This window comes from Alosa pseudoharengus, unplaced genomic scaffold, assembly GCF_046254945.1.
Source record: "Alosa pseudoharengus isolate Yale_2024_CS ecotype anadromous, Long Island Sound unplaced genomic scaffold, YU_APseudo_1.1 YU_APseudo_1.1_scf_16, whole genome shotgun sequence".
NCBI classification, from domain to species: domain Eukaryota; kingdom Metazoa; phylum Chordata; class Actinopteri; order Clupeiformes; family Clupeidae; genus Alosa; species Alosa pseudoharengus.
Genome location: NW_027468630.1, coordinates 9,127,378 through 9,144,048, shown reverse-complemented (window position 1 = coordinate 9,144,048; position 16,671 = coordinate 9,127,378). Strand labels below are relative to the sequence as shown.

The 16,671-nt window shown below is 41.3% G+C and overlaps 1 protein-coding gene across 1 annotated transcript; it reads right to left on the bottom strand.

Moving 5' to 3' along the window:
* Nucleotides 1-1,535: 1,535 nt before the first annotated feature.
* Nucleotides 1,536-15,589, bottom strand: atp6v0d1 (ATPase H+ transporting V0 subunit d1). Its single transcript, XM_076286968.1, has 8 exons — nt 15,361-15,589; nt 14,231-14,402; nt 13,378-13,556; nt 4,694-4,773; nt 4,487-4,564; nt 4,052-4,228; nt 3,777-3,854; nt 1,536-2,963 (listed from the first exon to the last, which is right to left on the bottom strand). Exons 1-8 carry the CDS (start codon nt 15,488-15,490, stop codon nt 2,802-2,804), a joined length of 1,056 nt encoding a protein of 351 aa, XP_076143083.1. The 5' UTR covers nt 15,491-15,589; the 3' UTR covers nt 1,536-2,801.
* Between the last annotated feature and the right edge of the window lie 1,082 nt (nt 15,590-16,671).

Below are 16,671 nucleotides of genomic sequence, written 5' to 3'. Positions count from 1 at the left end.
TTAGTTTGTTAAATGAAAAGCCTAGTTTAATGTTACCTTTCTTGCCCATCTGAAATAACTCCTAGCTTTGCTCCTTCCCTAGGCTACTTTCTGTTTTTGTTGTTTTCAAAAATCTGTTATATCCGCAAAACTTTCCCCCCACGGACCATCAAACGCATTCAAAAGTAACGCATTTTATTAGCTATTCCAGGCGTCATGTTTAATAAGCTGCCCTTTTTTTGATCAACACATACAGAGTTTATAAATGATATCCTTTAATTTCATGTTTCCATATCATTATGACCTGATTTATTCATGAATTAATTACAAAAGATTTAAAATGTTCATTTTATACCTGTCCGCCATAGTCCTTTTCATCTCGCGTACCCCCTTGAAGCAGCTCGCGTACCACCGGGGGTACGCGTACCACAGTTTGGGAATCCCTGGTCTAAAGCACTCATATTTTCATTTTATATTGATCTACTTTTGCACACAGCCTCACAAGACCTGGTGCTAGGGCTCAGTTGTGTTTCTAAGGGATATCAAGTGACCTAAAGGGCTAAAATGTGGTCAGTTCAGAGATGCTTGTAATCCGGCAGAAAGAAAAAACTATATTCTAGCCTCTGTAACTCTGTGTGAGTACAGTACATCAGTTATTTTGACTGTTTCCTACGGAAACTACAGGTTCTCAGCTTTCTATAGAGGTCCAACATTTGATGGTAGGCCCCAAAAGAGGTGGGAACAATGCCCTTGTAAATAGGCACAGTGCAATTTCAGGCAAAAACTTGAAATTTGTATTGAGATCTATGTGGTTTAACATATATTAACCTCAAATGACTTTCCCAACTCCTCATGGTATAAGGCATTCATTAGCCCTGATGCAAAACATTGTGAGCCTGTGGAAAACCTTTTTTGCCATGTGTGTTATGCTGGCAAACTACCGAGAACATAAAAAAATCTATTTATGTAAACATTGCTCTTTACCCTGCGGCGCAGCTCAAAGCACTGGCACATTTCAGCGAGCCAGCTGGCATGGCCTGTTACCTCCCAACCTCCGCTCCCTGAGTCATCTCGCGTCTGAGAACAGAAGACAATCACAACGGCTCAGACTTTGATCGCGCAGGAGACAAAAGCTCTTAAAGTCCCAGCCAAATTTCTGAACATGTCAACAAACCTTTGGATGAGCCAACAGTGCGGAGACCGCGTGGTGACAGAAATGACTAGTAGGATGAAGTAAATGACTGAGGAGACACTCCCCCCTGGTGGAAGCATATAAACGGCAACTTTCAGGTCTACTTGTCCCGAGGAATACCTAGGTGTACAGTAGGTAGAGTATGTATCTAGTCAGAGCAAGTAATTGACTCACACTGAATCTCAAAACCATTCAAGTATGGGCCTTGGCAAGATTCCTGATTGGTTTACACCTTCAGTAGTAGTAGTAGTTTATGGTGTAGTTATTAAGAATGACCAAGTAACTCAACGGCACTTTAAGAGGCAAGTTTTCCATCAATGGCCTGTTTGAAGGTATATAAAAAATGGAATGCCATCGATCCATGTACTCCATACAGCTTTTAATTTCACATTTACAACAAAAGAAAGAAAACACATCATTCAATGGAACAAGGGCACACCAATGTCACTTTTAAAATGCTATATATATATTTTTTAAAATATACCCTTATCATGTTGTATATCGAAGAGTCTGCATCCATGCAATGAAACCATTGCACAAATTAAAGACTTTTAGTTAAAGGACACAGAGTTTTTCCTCTAGACAGAAATGTTGGGTGACAATTACTGTACCTCTGAGAACAACATTTAAAGGATACTCCTCACTGTCATTTCACATACTGTATATTTATATCTTTTTTTATACATATCACATATCCGCAACAAAGTTCAAACATTACGTCCTCTAACTCCAACCAAATCTGAGCGGTGGAGAATGCAATGTATTATTACAATGTACACTAACAGTTTGTGATGGGCAGACTCATTGGGTCTCAAGCCAAAGGGAAGAAAACTACACTAAATACAGGCTTATCAATTCATACACATCATGACATACACAGGGCACGTGAAAGATACTGATTGGTGGAATGTATGTACGGTGCCGGCAGCCTCTGCATTTTATTTCCTTTTAACCTGCGAGGCCCGCAATGCTCACTGGGTGGGAAGCGGAGAGAGAACAGGAGAGTTGAGGTGCATCTTGGGTAGCCTCTGCTCCAAATCAAACAAGAACAGACCCATTTTCTGTTCTGGCGTTCTCTGGTGGCCTAGGGCTAGAGCAAAGCATGATGTTTGATGGCAAAGACATGTGAGGTTTGCCGCGTTGCTTTCAGCTCTCCACAGACCACCGCTAAGAGTGTCGAGAACGTGAGAAGTTTGTGCCCGACTAATTAAGCCAGTGAGTGAGAATGCAGAAAATGCCTACCGAGGCCACCGCCTAGGAGTAGGCTTTTTCAGGGGCGATCACACAGAAATGTTCATTTAAGATGTAAACATGATCTCTCTACAATAACAAACTGGATTTGGAGCTATTCCAGGCATGAGAAATGTCTTCTCAAATGCCTTGGCCATATGGCGGTGAGAGGAGAGAGGCTGTCAGGAACAAAGCTGAGCAGGTGAAAAGCTGTTCACCAAGAAAAAAAAAAAAAAAAAAAAAAAATATAAATATATATATATATATATATATATATATATATTTATAATAAATTAAAGTGTCTGTTACAAGTGGATTAGGGACTGCACAATGTTAAGGAGAGACAGAGAGAGACAGAGATAGTAACCGAGAAATCATGGAGTGGGTGAGGCGGTGATTATTAGAAAATGGGGATGTAGTTGTCAATTTTAGCGCGGTGCCTCTGAGCGATGCACTCAGCGATCCACACAATGTTCCGGCACTCCTGTTCCTTCAGCTTGACGTAGGCGTAGAACACACTGAAGTGGAACTGGTTCAGGAAAGCCAGTTTGTTTAGCTTCACCTAATCAAGAACACCACAAGAAAGCATTGAAATGTACACACTATATAATCCTGGCATAATACATCAATAATTTATCATAACATTGCATTTCCACCTGTTCTCACAGCAGTTATGTGGGAAAAGCTTCTAGGTCAGGCCTCATGTCCCTAATGGGTTTAGGGAGTTTTTTCAACAGTCTCATCTTCTGCCCATCTAAATCTACATGTCATCAATCACTTTCAAACTCACTTGGCGAAACACCTATTCTTTGACACCATAGACGGAGCACCTTCCCAGACCACAGAGAGCCTGCTAAGACTGCGCAGGGCCAGGTTAGTGGAGCAAGGGTACATCATTAGCAGTTCCAAGCTTAAAAGGCAGCCACAGAAAAGGCCTCTCCTGGCAACGACTTGATAATAATTAATGTGGCTTTGCTTTCCCTGGGGAGAGCTGTGATTAAGGCAGAACCATGTACAACGAACACACACAGTCAACATAAAAGACTGTTGTAAATAGAGTGACGCACGGTTCCACAGACCACTTCAAACATGTATATTACAGTAAATCCGAGGGATATAACTCAAGTGAGCCAGCCCACTCACCCAGATACGTACGGACACACATCTGTGTGATTTGACGTCTCTCCAGAACAGTTTGTGATGTGGACTTTATGATGTGGTAGGACATCATTAGAACAGATAAGCATCTTTCTATCGGGCCTCCCACACTTCTACATTGTACAGTCAAAGTGTGTGATCTACATTCGTGTGTGCATGTAGGGGGGAATAAATCAGTTGTTGGTGCTGACTGTTTTTTTAGAATGCCATAACTTACCTCATGTTCAAAGAACCGGTCCTCCAAAGTTTTATCACCTGGGTTACTGCCAGCACCCTCGAACAGAAGCTTGTATTCCTGGAATAGAGTGACCAATGAATGACCCAACAAATCTCACACGCTCTAGAGACATTGAGTTTTTTTTTTTTTTTTTTTTTGTATTTTGTTGTCTGTTGTTTTCCGACAAAACAAATCACAAATCACAAGGTGTTGTGTCGCACTAAAGTCAAGTTAACAGTGTTAACATTCCAGTGCGACTAAATGGAACTACTTACGGGGTAGTAGTCCGCCACGGCTTTGACTTGCTCATAGTCGTCGGCACGGGCCAGCTGAGCGAGGCCCTCAGGGTACAGCTTGCCGCAGTGGGGGAAGAGCTTGGCCCGGTCCTCTTTCGACAGCTCCGTGCCAAAGGAGTTGATGGTGATGATGAAGGCTCGGCGGTCAGCCTCAAACTGATGGGAGAAAGGCAGATTCATCTTAACAAGCTTCTGTGGAAACACACAAGCTATACCACACCTAAATTGCAATTGTAATTGCAAAAGCACAAAATGCTCCAAATAAAACTAAGTAATGTTATGCTGGAGATAACAGAAGAACTTTTCTAAAGAGTGTGTCTGAGTGTAGTGGAGATATGGCAGGGCTGGTGCTGTGCTAGCATGGGCTTCTTGTCTGAGTGATGGCTGTTTTAGTTATTTAAATTAGACTTTCACCTCCAGGATGGGGCACATGGTGTCAGCTGTGGTTCCTCCAAGGCTAGAACAGAACTTGTAGAACGCCTCTAAATATGCCTGGAAAAAGAGAGATACATTGGTTGAAATGAAAATAACTGACTTTAATTGTTTGAAATGGAATGGCTAGTCTAAAATAAAAATTCATAAGGAAAAAATACAGTTGTACACCAGCTGAACAAGTTTTACCTTGTATAGTGTGTTTCGGATTATTTCAATGTTCATCTCATCCAAGTCCTGCTCCGATATACAGTCCTGGAAAAAGGCAGCTGGACAAAAAAAACATTCCTCAACATCAATATTTTATAGTCCCATTCTGCTATGACCATAACAACAACAACCAACCTTGGATGCTGAAAAGGCCCTTTACTTTAAATCTAGCGCCCCCCTGTGTCAATACTGCAATACATGCAAAATCCAACACTTAATCATGCTGTATTTCAAGTGCTCTGTGAGAGCAGAAACAAGCATAGGTCTATCACAGGGGTGGGCAACTAATTTCCCCAAGGGGCCACATGACAAACTGGAACTGTTGAGGAGGGCCGGACCCAAAATACCGAACTCAAGTCTGAACTCAATTCTGTCCAATTCTATTCTGTTCTTGTATAACATTAAGTAAATCATATGGTTTTGTTTACTACTCGTAAGAACAGATGAAAATGTGAGGGAGACCAAGAAAAAACAGAAATAGGCTATTTAATCTATGTCCAGTATTTAATCCTCATTCTCGAAAAAGATTTTTTGACATTGACATTTTTTTTTTTTCAGTTTTCAAAGGATGATATAAAAAAGTACTACAATATCTATATAATTAGGCTAGGCCATGAAAATGTGAAGGAGTCAGTACAACCATAGGCCTGTGCCACCATTTCATCAACACTCAGCAATATTTCATTATTAAATCATTACCATAATAAAATTAACTCTATGCAGAATTAGACTATGAAAATGTGAAGCAGACATTAGTAGGCTGTCATTAGTTAATCAACATGCACAAAGAAAACTATTTTAAAAATGTAGGCTATGTTTTTGCTTTAACTTTATGCACAAAACTGTGATTGGTCAACTCGCCCTGTGTGTTGAGCCGGCTGCCACAAGCAACCTGTGGGTAGTAGCATCATACTAGTTCGCTAACATAAGCTTTTTTTTGTGAATTCCTTTCTATTTAGGATTAAAATAACATCTTACAATTTTTTTTTTTTATTATTTATTTTTATTTTAAATTTTATAGCATGTCCCCTGTGGTGGACAAAAGGACCGTTTTACTATGAAAAGGTAGCCATGAAAATAGACAAAAATGGACAAATTATGCTTTTAGTGGTATTAAATTAAGGGTAAACTTAACCAAATATAAGGGAAAATGTTATTTATCCTTCTAGACTACTTTATTTGCCTTTTTGGACAGTTGTATTTCTTTTTTCTGGATTGTTCATTTCATTTTCATGTTTTTCTTTCATCTGCGATAATTCATTTTTTAGTCTTACTCTTCCTCGCTATCTTCTTGAGGCACTCATAGTCCTCATCTCTGTTTCACTCACTCATCACCTGAGAGCTCCAAATCTGACCCCCCACCTCATTCATCCTATACAAATGATCTCCTAAATTTCCCAAAAAATCTAAATATTTTGGTCCTGGTGTCCATTATAATGGACCATGGGCGTAGATTTAGGGTGGGACGCTAAGGACTAGTCCTAATCAATATTTTAAGATGACAAAATTGTCCCACCAATATTTTAGCGAACTTATTTGTGCTGCTGATCATTCCGACAGCCAGCACAACAGTAGGCCTACAAGGAAACATACCCAGGATATTGTCACAGCTAACCTAGCTTCTGTAATCTTTCAACCAAAGTTAGGAGTCATGTTGAATAAGGGTGTGCCGCACGGACATTCACATAGGCTATAGGCTAGCTGTAAGTCACCATCACTGACTGTTAGGGTAATTGGGCTACCAATCTTGCAGTCGCAATAAACAATGGATCCGAGACATTTTCCTGTTCCTATGTTCTGTTTATGTAGGCTAATGTATTTGTGAATGTAGCCTGCACAATGCAAAGAAATAAAAGATAAACTGGTGCATTTCAATACTCATAGAAATGAACATTGCGAAACACTTATCTGTTCTATGATCTCATCCCAGAAAGATTTTCTTTGACTTGTTAGTTTTTTATCTAGCAAACATGAATTGAATCCACATCCTTGCACTTGCGAAACTATTTTTCAGCATTCACGTTCCTCTTAAAGTGACAGGCACACATTACACACCAAATGTGATGATATAGACAAGTGTAGCCTAATAATTTAAATATCAATATACATTTATAGTTTATATGAATTCCAAAATATGAAAAAAAAACCTACAGTATGACAACCATCACTTTCTATGTGTGTGTGTGTGTGTGTGTGTGTGTGTGTGGAGGGTCAATCAAATTCTACGATTGCCACTGATGTGAATGATCTCACAAATCACACAAACCAAATCAAATTTTAAAAAATCGTAATAGTATCGAAATCAAGATTCTTCACTTGCTATTGGTATTGAAACAATAATGTTGGTATCGTGACAACAGGAGTTGTGGATGTGTCCCCACCAAAGCTGAGACCAAACCTACGCCCTTGTAATGGACATTCACATATTTCAAAATGTAAATAACTTAACTTCTTTCAAAATGAATCATATTAGTACAGCGGCTAAGGCCAGATTTTTACCTGAATCGTTCAGTTTTTGCAGAAAGCACGAAACTTGGTACAGGTATAGTACTACCCCTAGTGATCAAAAATTTAAATGGACCCCAACACATAGTGCCCCCTAGTGGCCCCGATCTTGACTTCAAATATGGCCACTAAAATATGCCCTTTTTTTCTACATTTATAATGCTATGCTGCTTTTAACACATAATATGACATGTCTACAGCCATCTTTCAGCATTATTAAATACATAATGAGACAATCATGCATAATGAAAATGGCAGACATGTTAGATTTTAAGGAAGTAGCCATACATTCTGACACAGTCAAAAACTGGGGTGCGTTTGGGCTATGTGTGAAGTTTTGACTGTGTGACTAAACCCTGCACTTGCCTGGGCTCAATCCTTCTAATTTGCCCCCTAGAGGCTGGCATGCTAGCAAGGAGGCTAAAACCCTTGGATGCTAGCGTCTGTCAAGTCTCTTAAAGAAACATATGCTGCCTTTTGGGAAATTAGCTATTTTGTCTTCTATCCTAGAGTTAGATAAATTAGTACATACACTTAGTCATAGTTAGATAAATTAGTACATAACCCAGTCCAATGCATCCTACTGTTAGCCTAATTCAATTGAGGTGGGTGGGGCCAATTAGCATATGCTAACGTTTCTTTTAAGGCTTATAGTGATTGTTTGAAAAGGTCTATTTTGTTTTATTGTAGTTTAATATTTTGCATCCCATAAAATGATTATGCCTGTCAATTAAGCTAATTTAAATATGTAATACCTTATGAGTTTAGCTCCCTCCTGACACATTAGGGCTCATGCTAGTCAGTGAACCAGCACTTTTAGGACACTTGCTAGTGCGTTCAGCGCCAAGTCTGGTGGAAACACTAAAAGCTCAAGACAGGTAAAGTTGAGTATCGTCCGCATAGCAGTGATAATCAAATTCATGGGAGCGAATGGTCTCACCCAAGGAAGTGTGTAAATAGAGAAAAGTAGGGGCCCTAATACTGATCCCTGATGCACACCTGTGGTGAGGTCATGTGCCCTTTAAGGTAGGATTTAAACCAGTCAAGGGCTTTCCTAGACATTCCAGTTCAGATAGTGTAGAAAGGAGAATGTCATGGTTAACAGTATCGAAGGCTGCAGATAAGTCTAGTAGAATGAATACTAATGACTTAGCAACTTAGATAAGGACTTAGCTATTGTCAATGCTTCGGTCACAGACAGAAAAGCAGTTTCAGTAGAATGACTCTTGAAAACAGACTGCATAGGGTCTAGCAGGTTGTTCTGATATAGTAAGTCCAAGACTTGCTTGAAGACCATTTTCTCCAAAAACTTTGACAAGAAAGGAAGAAGGGAGATAGGTCTGTAAAAACAGGAATTTTAGAGGTGGTGGCAAATGATACATTTTCCATCTTTATCCTCCTTGACTGATTTTTCACTAGTTTCACATTTGGCTAGGGTCAGTGTCACTACTGGTAGCATAAGCCAGTACCTGGAGCCTACAAACGTTGCACAGGTAGTCCAACTCCTCCAGAATGGCACACCGATACGTTCCATTGCCAGAAGGATTGCTGTGTCTCCCAGCGCAGTCTCAAGAGCATGTAGGAGATTCCAGGAGACAGTTGCTCAAGGAGAGCTGGGCAGGATGGTAGAGGGTCCTTAACCCAGCAGCAGGACTAGTATCTGCTCCCTTGTGCAACAACAAACAGTAGGAGCCCTGCCAGAGCCCTACAAAATGACCTCCTCCAGGCCGCTGGTGTGAATGTCTCTGACCACACAGTCAGACTTCATGAAGGTGGCCTGAGGACCCGATGGCCTCTGGAAGGACCTATGCTCACTGCCCAGCACTGTGCAGCTCAATTGGCATCTGCCATAGATTACAAAATTGGCAGGTTCGCCATTGACACCCTGTGCTTTTCACAAATGAGACCAGGTTCACCCTGAGCACATGTGACGTTTAAAGATGTCTTGGAGAATGTAATGCTGCCTGCAACATCATTCAGCATGACTGGTTTGGTGGTGGGCCAGTGATGGTCTGGGGAGGGATATCCTTGGAAGGACGCACACACCTCTACGGGCAAGACAACTGCACCCTCACTGCTCTTAGGCATCAGGATGAAAACTTCAGACCCATTGTCTGACCCTGTATTGGTGCAGTGGACCCTGGGTTCCTCCTGGTGCACAACAATGGCTGGACACATGTAGCGAGAATGTGCAGGCAGTTCCTGGAGGATGAAGGCATTGATACCATTGACTGTCCCCCCCACACTCCCCTGACTTAAATCCGATTGAACACCTCTGGGACATTATATTTTGGTCCATCCAACATCGCCAGGTTGCACCACCGACTGTCAAGGAGCTCAGTGATGGCCATGTCAACATCTGGGAGCAGATTCCCCAGGACACCATCCGCCATTTCATTAGGAGCATGCCCCGATGCCATCAAGCATGTCGGGGCCATACGAACTACTGAGTACCATCATGAGTTGCTGCGCTGAAATTCAAGCAAAATGGACTAGCTTGCCGTGTCATTTTTTCCACTTAGATTTTCGGGGGGTCTTTGAATTCAGTCCTCTGTGGATTGATCATTTTCATTCCCAAATAACGAAGTGGCATCCTTTTGTTCCTAACATATTATCCAGTCCATATCAGTTTGAATCCTACCTCACAGGATGCTCATTTAATGTATCATGGCTTGGACATCTGTCCGCACCTCACCATCCCACCACAGGGGTCCCCCAGGGCTCAGTACTGGGCCCTCTTCTCTTTGCTATCCACACCACTTCTTTGGGACAGATTATACATTCGCACAGCTTCTCATACCACTGCTATGCAGGTGACACATAGCTTTATCTGTTCTTTCCACCTGATGACCCCTTGGTCTCGACACGGACCTCGGATTGCCTCTCAGACATATCTTCATGGATGAAGGCACACCACCTCCAGCTAAACCTCTCAAAAAACAAACTGATGGTCCTCCCAGCTAAACCTACTGCTCCCACCTACTCGAATGCCCTCATACAGGCATTATATGCTACCCCCCCCCCGACCGTTGCGCTCTTCAGACAAACATCGTCTAGCTCTGCCACCGGTACGCTCAGGTCAATCCAAACTTTTTCCATCTGTTGTTCCTCTTTGGTAGAACGCACTACCAGTTCCTACTAGAGCAGGGACATCCCTCTCCATCTTCAAAAAACTCCTGAAGACCCAGCTCTTCAGAGAATATCTTCTCTCGTAGCACTACTTACAACTAGCTTATTCTAGCACTTACCACCTGACTTGACTGTATAAAAACAGCACTCACTGATGCACTTATTGTATTCTACCTTTTTGAATTGTTTTAGAATTGTTGAGCAACAATTGATGCCTTGCATATTATTGAGGTTGTCATGTGATAAAATGACTGTTCAAACTTTTAAATTGTTTTTGAATGATATTTCTATCATGAATAACAATAGAGATGGTCTATATTTTCACATTTGGTATCCTCCATATTGGATTTCAAAATGGCCAACATCAAGTTTGTTTGGAAATCATGTCAATAGCTTCCTTGACCCTAACAATTGAGTGTTAGAACTTAAAATACTTTTTATCTTGTTTAATTTTGAAGTTGTACCAACAATTCTATTAAGAATGGTAGCCATATTTGAATTCAAAATGGCGGCCACTAGGGGGCGCTACGTGTTGGGGTCCATTTCAATTTTTGATCACTAGGGGTAGTAGTATAACTGTGCCAAGTTTCATGCTTTCTGCAAAAACTGAACAATTCCAGTGCTTAGCCGCTGTACTATATGATTCCTGACATTTTCATTAACAAGACCATATATTGCCATCATAATGAATGCTTAATAAGAAGACACTTTTTGACTTATCTCTCCTCCTTCCATAAAATGTGCTTGTTTTGATGTCAACCATTTTTGAGAACCAGGAAGAGGAGGTTCCCAGCAACCCAGCCAATTACATGATATATCATTAGAAAGCCAGGATGTCCTCTTTAAAAGACCACAGGAATTGATAGAATAGCTCAAAGGGGTAAAGGGGTATGCTTCTAGAACTTATGTACACTACAGAGGACATAGGTCTATGGATTGGTTCTCAGGAGGATATTTTGGTTACAGTGACAGGGTTATCCGAATGTAAACTGTCTATCTGCCAGTAACGTTTTGAAATTAACGCTTCGTATCTCCAACAAACAGCAGGAGTTCGTTCTGACAACCTTTGCGGTGGTAAGCGACGCAGACATAAGATACACATAACTTTGAAAGGTTTACGCCGACTTAATGGCAACTGCATTGTGTCGACGCAGAAGCATAAATTCTATTCACCAGCACATCAGTGAGGGTGTTTACATCGTATGCATCCACGCACAAATGTATGGGCATACAAATAGCAGTCGCTTTCAAAATAAAAGCAACGATATTGATTTGCGTGCATTATCTCTATGCTAGGCTCTTGACTATTGTTCTTTCACGGACCTTACGCGGGCCGGTCAGGGAAAGCCCACGGGCCGGATGTGGCCCGCGGGCCGTATGTTGCCCATGTATGGTCTATCAAATCACTATCAAAGGAATGTTATGTGCAAAAATGTTAAACCGCATGTGTTATCAACTGTTTGTGATATGCTCATTACCTAACTTTTGTTGCATAAGACAGCAGGGCTCTACACTAAAAAAAAATTCCAGGAGCACTTGTGCGCCCAAGTTAAAGAAAAATTAGGAGCACAGACAAAAATCTCGGCGCACAGTCAGTTCTGTACTTAACTTACACATAACGTAACATTACACTACAGCTAACAGTTAAACATGCCAGTGCACCAATTGCGAAGATTAAGAATGACTGACAACATTTACAGAAAACAAGATTTAAAAAAAATTCAGTGCCTACTAATGTATTTTTCCACATTTTGTTAATGTAAAATAATATAATGCATTGCCATATTTGCATTTAGTCTGTATATCAAGTATCCTGCCAAATGCAATTTATTTATTTGTGAATCCATTGCCCAATACTACTACTAAAACAGTCCATTTTCTCTTCCACAAAACCCAACATAGTTTAATCAAGTCAAGTCAACTTGACTAATAATCAAGGATATTTATATTTATTTGAAATATCTGCATTGATGGGAGCAGTAGGCAAATGTTACTTTTGTTTTGCACTTCAGCTTCTATTCGGTGTAAACAAGCATGCATTAAAGCCTGGAGTTGTCAGTAGCGTTCTACCTTTGAAGAGTATTACGGGAGGTTCATTTTATCCCTGTTCACTACAGCTATATTTTGCATATTGCAGCCAATCTGTCAACTAGACTAAAAGGCATGTTACCTTTCCTTCTCTCACTGCATTCTCAGAATCTCATTCCGTTCCTCCTATATCCGATGAATTCGGTGGTCTTGGTTGGCTAGTCTAACTCCGCTTTTTCTACGGGCCCTTTAATATGATAGAAGTTTTTTTTTTTTTTGGTGGTTCTCTACATGTCTGTATTGTCACTTTGTCTTATTTCATGTGTGTGTAAGTTTGTGGCATTTCTGATACATTGATTTTGCTGAAATGTATTTTCATTCATGTTTACGCTTTTACTATGTCAATGTATATGCAAATGATTGTGTGAAACTCAATAAAAATAATTAAATATATAATTTGATAGAAGTGACTAATGATAGAAGTCACAAACTTAAGGTAACTTAAGGTAAAGCAATGCGAAATTGCTACCATTGAGGGGAGGTGTAGTTTTTATGCTGCATTCGCGATGTGATTCTATAGTTCGCACCAGTATTGTTTCTCAATGTTGCTGTGTATTATGTACACAAACACTGACATGGTTAGAAGTCATTCACACCAGTGCGCCTAAACATTTTTTTGCACTCGCATGCCATCATTTTTACTTGCATGTGGGAGTAAAATGGGTGCACTGTAGAACCCTGCAATGAGACATTTTATTGTAGCTTTCAGCCGTTGTGTTTTGCGTTTTACAAACATTTTCTGTATACAAATTTTTTCATACTATTATTATTATTTATTTTTTTATTATCCGCATCATCATTATTATAAATATTGTTATGTCCCTTTGACAAAAGTGACTAAACCGATTGAGACTATGACTATGCATCTCCTTACTCAGCTGTGCGTTTGCATTTTAGACAGTCACAACTAGGCTACCAAGATAACACATGAACTTCATTACCCAGGGGAGTGTCCACCAGGATAGCATTGTAAAGCTCAGCTGGAGTCTGTGCAATGTTGACCGCCTCCATCTGTTCAAAGCTGCCCAGCGGGTGGCACTTGGGCACAAGCTCAGAGATGGCGCGCTGGTGCAGGGTGCCCGTGATCAGGAGAATGACGTTGTCAATCATGTAGCTGTACCTGGAGCAGGAGGAGCAGAAGTGATGGATCATGAGAGAGATGCTGGGAGGACATGACATAACTTCCCTTCCTATACAGGAATGCACAGATTAAACACTTCTAATCAGAGCTGTAGTCAAGAAGCACAGATTAAACACTTCTAATCAGAGCTGTAGTCAGGAAGACCATCTTTGTCGAGTCCAAGACAAGTCCTAGACCAGGAAAAATTGAGATCAAGTCAAGGCAAGGCAAGGAGTGAAAAGAGGTTCAAGTCCACGACAAGGTCCAGTCTAAAGACATTTGAGTCCAAAATGATAGAGACCAAAAGGTGAATAAAAAAAGATTCACTTCGAGACCACTTATTTACCCCTGTATAATTTTATGTAATGTTACAAAAGACCATATGTCTACTTCCATTTACTTTATTAGGTCGCAGCCTTTTCACTTTGAGTTTTGGCAAGCATTCGACTGGTTCATAGACTGTATAGAACAGTCTATAGACCGGTTAATGGTCAATGTCAATGTACAGCCATAGTTGATGGGTTTTTAATTAATTCAAATTCCAAGACTCTGAATGTTCAAAGCCAATTCTAAAACTACACTGATTACAAATCATACCATGTGATATCTTACAAGATGACACACTTAAAACATCTGCATGAATCCCCATGTGACACACATTACTGGTTCCTTACGTTATGAAGTCCATGAAGCTGGCCAGAGGCTCATAGGACTGATTCCTCATGTGACGGAACTCCACCACCATCTTCTCCTTGAGTTTGTCATCTATCACAGAGACGGTGAGAGGGGAGGCCTCATTGGCCAAGAAGCTTCCATAGTCTGTGCTTTGCAGATGGAGCTTTAGGTCTGGGGGAGACAAAAAAAGAGAGATGGAAATTATGGCTTTGTCTGCTGGAGCAGCAGCTTCAACCAACGTCAGTGACACAGAGGCACATTCAACACAGTTTCTTTCCACTTCCTCAAAGGGAATTCCCAAATGGGCCAAGTACTCTTTTAGAACCCGTGAATACACATATTACTACAGGCAAATAGGAGTGTGAACAGGAACATTCCTGCTTGCCAATACGATTATCCACAATGATTTTGCAATTCGAGTGTCAATACTTTTCAATACTTGACAATACTTTTCCCTGTATCACACCTTGGCTAACAGTAGTGACTAATCCATTGCATTGCATTAGTCTGCCCCTCGAACAGAACAGTACAGAGTCGTAATGTCACAGATCATAACAGTTACACATACAGAGTAGATATTTCACTCTTCAGACTCGAATAGTGGACATTTCCCGTTCCACTGACGTACACTGAAGTGATACTAGTAGGCAGCATTCGTAAACGCTATGTTGCACTTGACAGCTAGCATAGTCAGTGATCATTGTACCGTTAACGGTAATCTCAAAACCTTATATATTTTACAGGATTAATACCGTCTGTCTGTCATGATACCTTCGAGCGAGCGATCAGGCATGTCGTAACAATAATTACAGTTTATTGAAGAGGATCATGTAGCGATGCATCATCACGCTATGCATTAGCTAGTTAAGGTCAACCTACATCCAAGCTAGCAGCCTGGTGGGGAACGTAGCTCAGACCATGAGAAACTGAAGCATCTTTGCAACACATCCCCGCAAAAGCAATATCAGTCGTCTAAGTGTAGAGACGTTACCAACAAATCTGTAAAACTACCTCACAGCCCTAATTAATAATAGGACGAACATAAACTGCGCAAACATCGCTAGTAAGCTGTTACCGTCACACTCACAGAGAGAGCTATCAATACGTTAGCAACTACTAGCTAGCTTACCTTCCAGCGTTTCGCACTGAACAAGATTCAGATAGTCCCCTTGAGTAAGGATTCCAGCCTTGAAACCCCTAACCAATCCTTCCAAATAGCCATTATCCACATTAAAATAAAGTTCGGGGAATGCAGGCATTTTGAGACTTCAAAAATAATCCTTTATATGGGGGGAAATGAAAATCAATATTTACAGCTAAACACTTCCCGACTGAGCCACTGTGAAAAATACCCGGCTGTGAGTGGCTCAGTTAGCACGTGATCATGCGCACTCATGTGACTAGCCAGCTGATCGGTTTGACGTAATAGGCTCATTTGACTTCATGCAGCACTGCGCAGATGTGACTTGATGTGGCGCAAGCTAGGCTGGGTGAACCCAGGCCCCTTATTAGACATTCTCTGCCAGGTCCCATCCAGCCTGATCTGACGGCGATTTCTTTTTCGCCCTGCAGCTCAGGCTGGAAACCTGTGCATCTTTTTTTGCTGCCTCCGTTATAATTTTGCCGGGACCAATTACAAGCTGGCTTATCCACCTGGCGCGCTATCGGCAGGTTTAAAACGATGACGATAGCGGAGTTTTCACGTTGCTCTGCAAACGTCACCCGGTTCGTTGGTTAGATTGGTGAACAGACCCATAGATATCAAGGGCCTGTCACATTACACGCGGCATGCACTATGAAATGCATTATAGTCAATGGCTTGCGCGCGCAAGAACTGGTCTGCCGCTGCGTTGAGCAAAGCGCAGCGTAAGCAGCATTTTGTCAATCAGGCTGAACTTTGAACGCGGCATGCTGTAAGTCGTTGGTATTTTGCGCTGAGCCCAGCGGCAAGCACAACAAAAATCTTTGGGACGTTACCTCAACCAAGAGCAACCTAGCGGCGAGCGCAGCGCATACCGTGTACAATGTGATAGCTAGATACCGCATTGGGCTCCAGAACGTATGTAAATAGCGACACCATCTTGGTGGGGGCAACAATCACTGGAGACCAATCAAGGGGGCAGGCGAACGTTTGGAGAGCGTAGACACTATGGTGGATCTGAGGCTAAATAGTAGACCAGTTCCACCTAGCCATTCCATTGAACCCCATTCAATTTGGTGCCACTTTGACATCAAAAAAACGTTACAGCTGAAGCGTTTTAAGCCTTTATATAAACTTTATTTTCGGACTAATACAACATTGTGTGATTGGCGTCATAACCTCGTAACTGACTTACCGGCTGAGTAATACACTTTTTTCCAAAATTAATGCTAACGTGACGTAATTTACATAATGAGCATGCGACCAGAGCCGGTTAAAGCGTCGCACAGAAGCAAAATA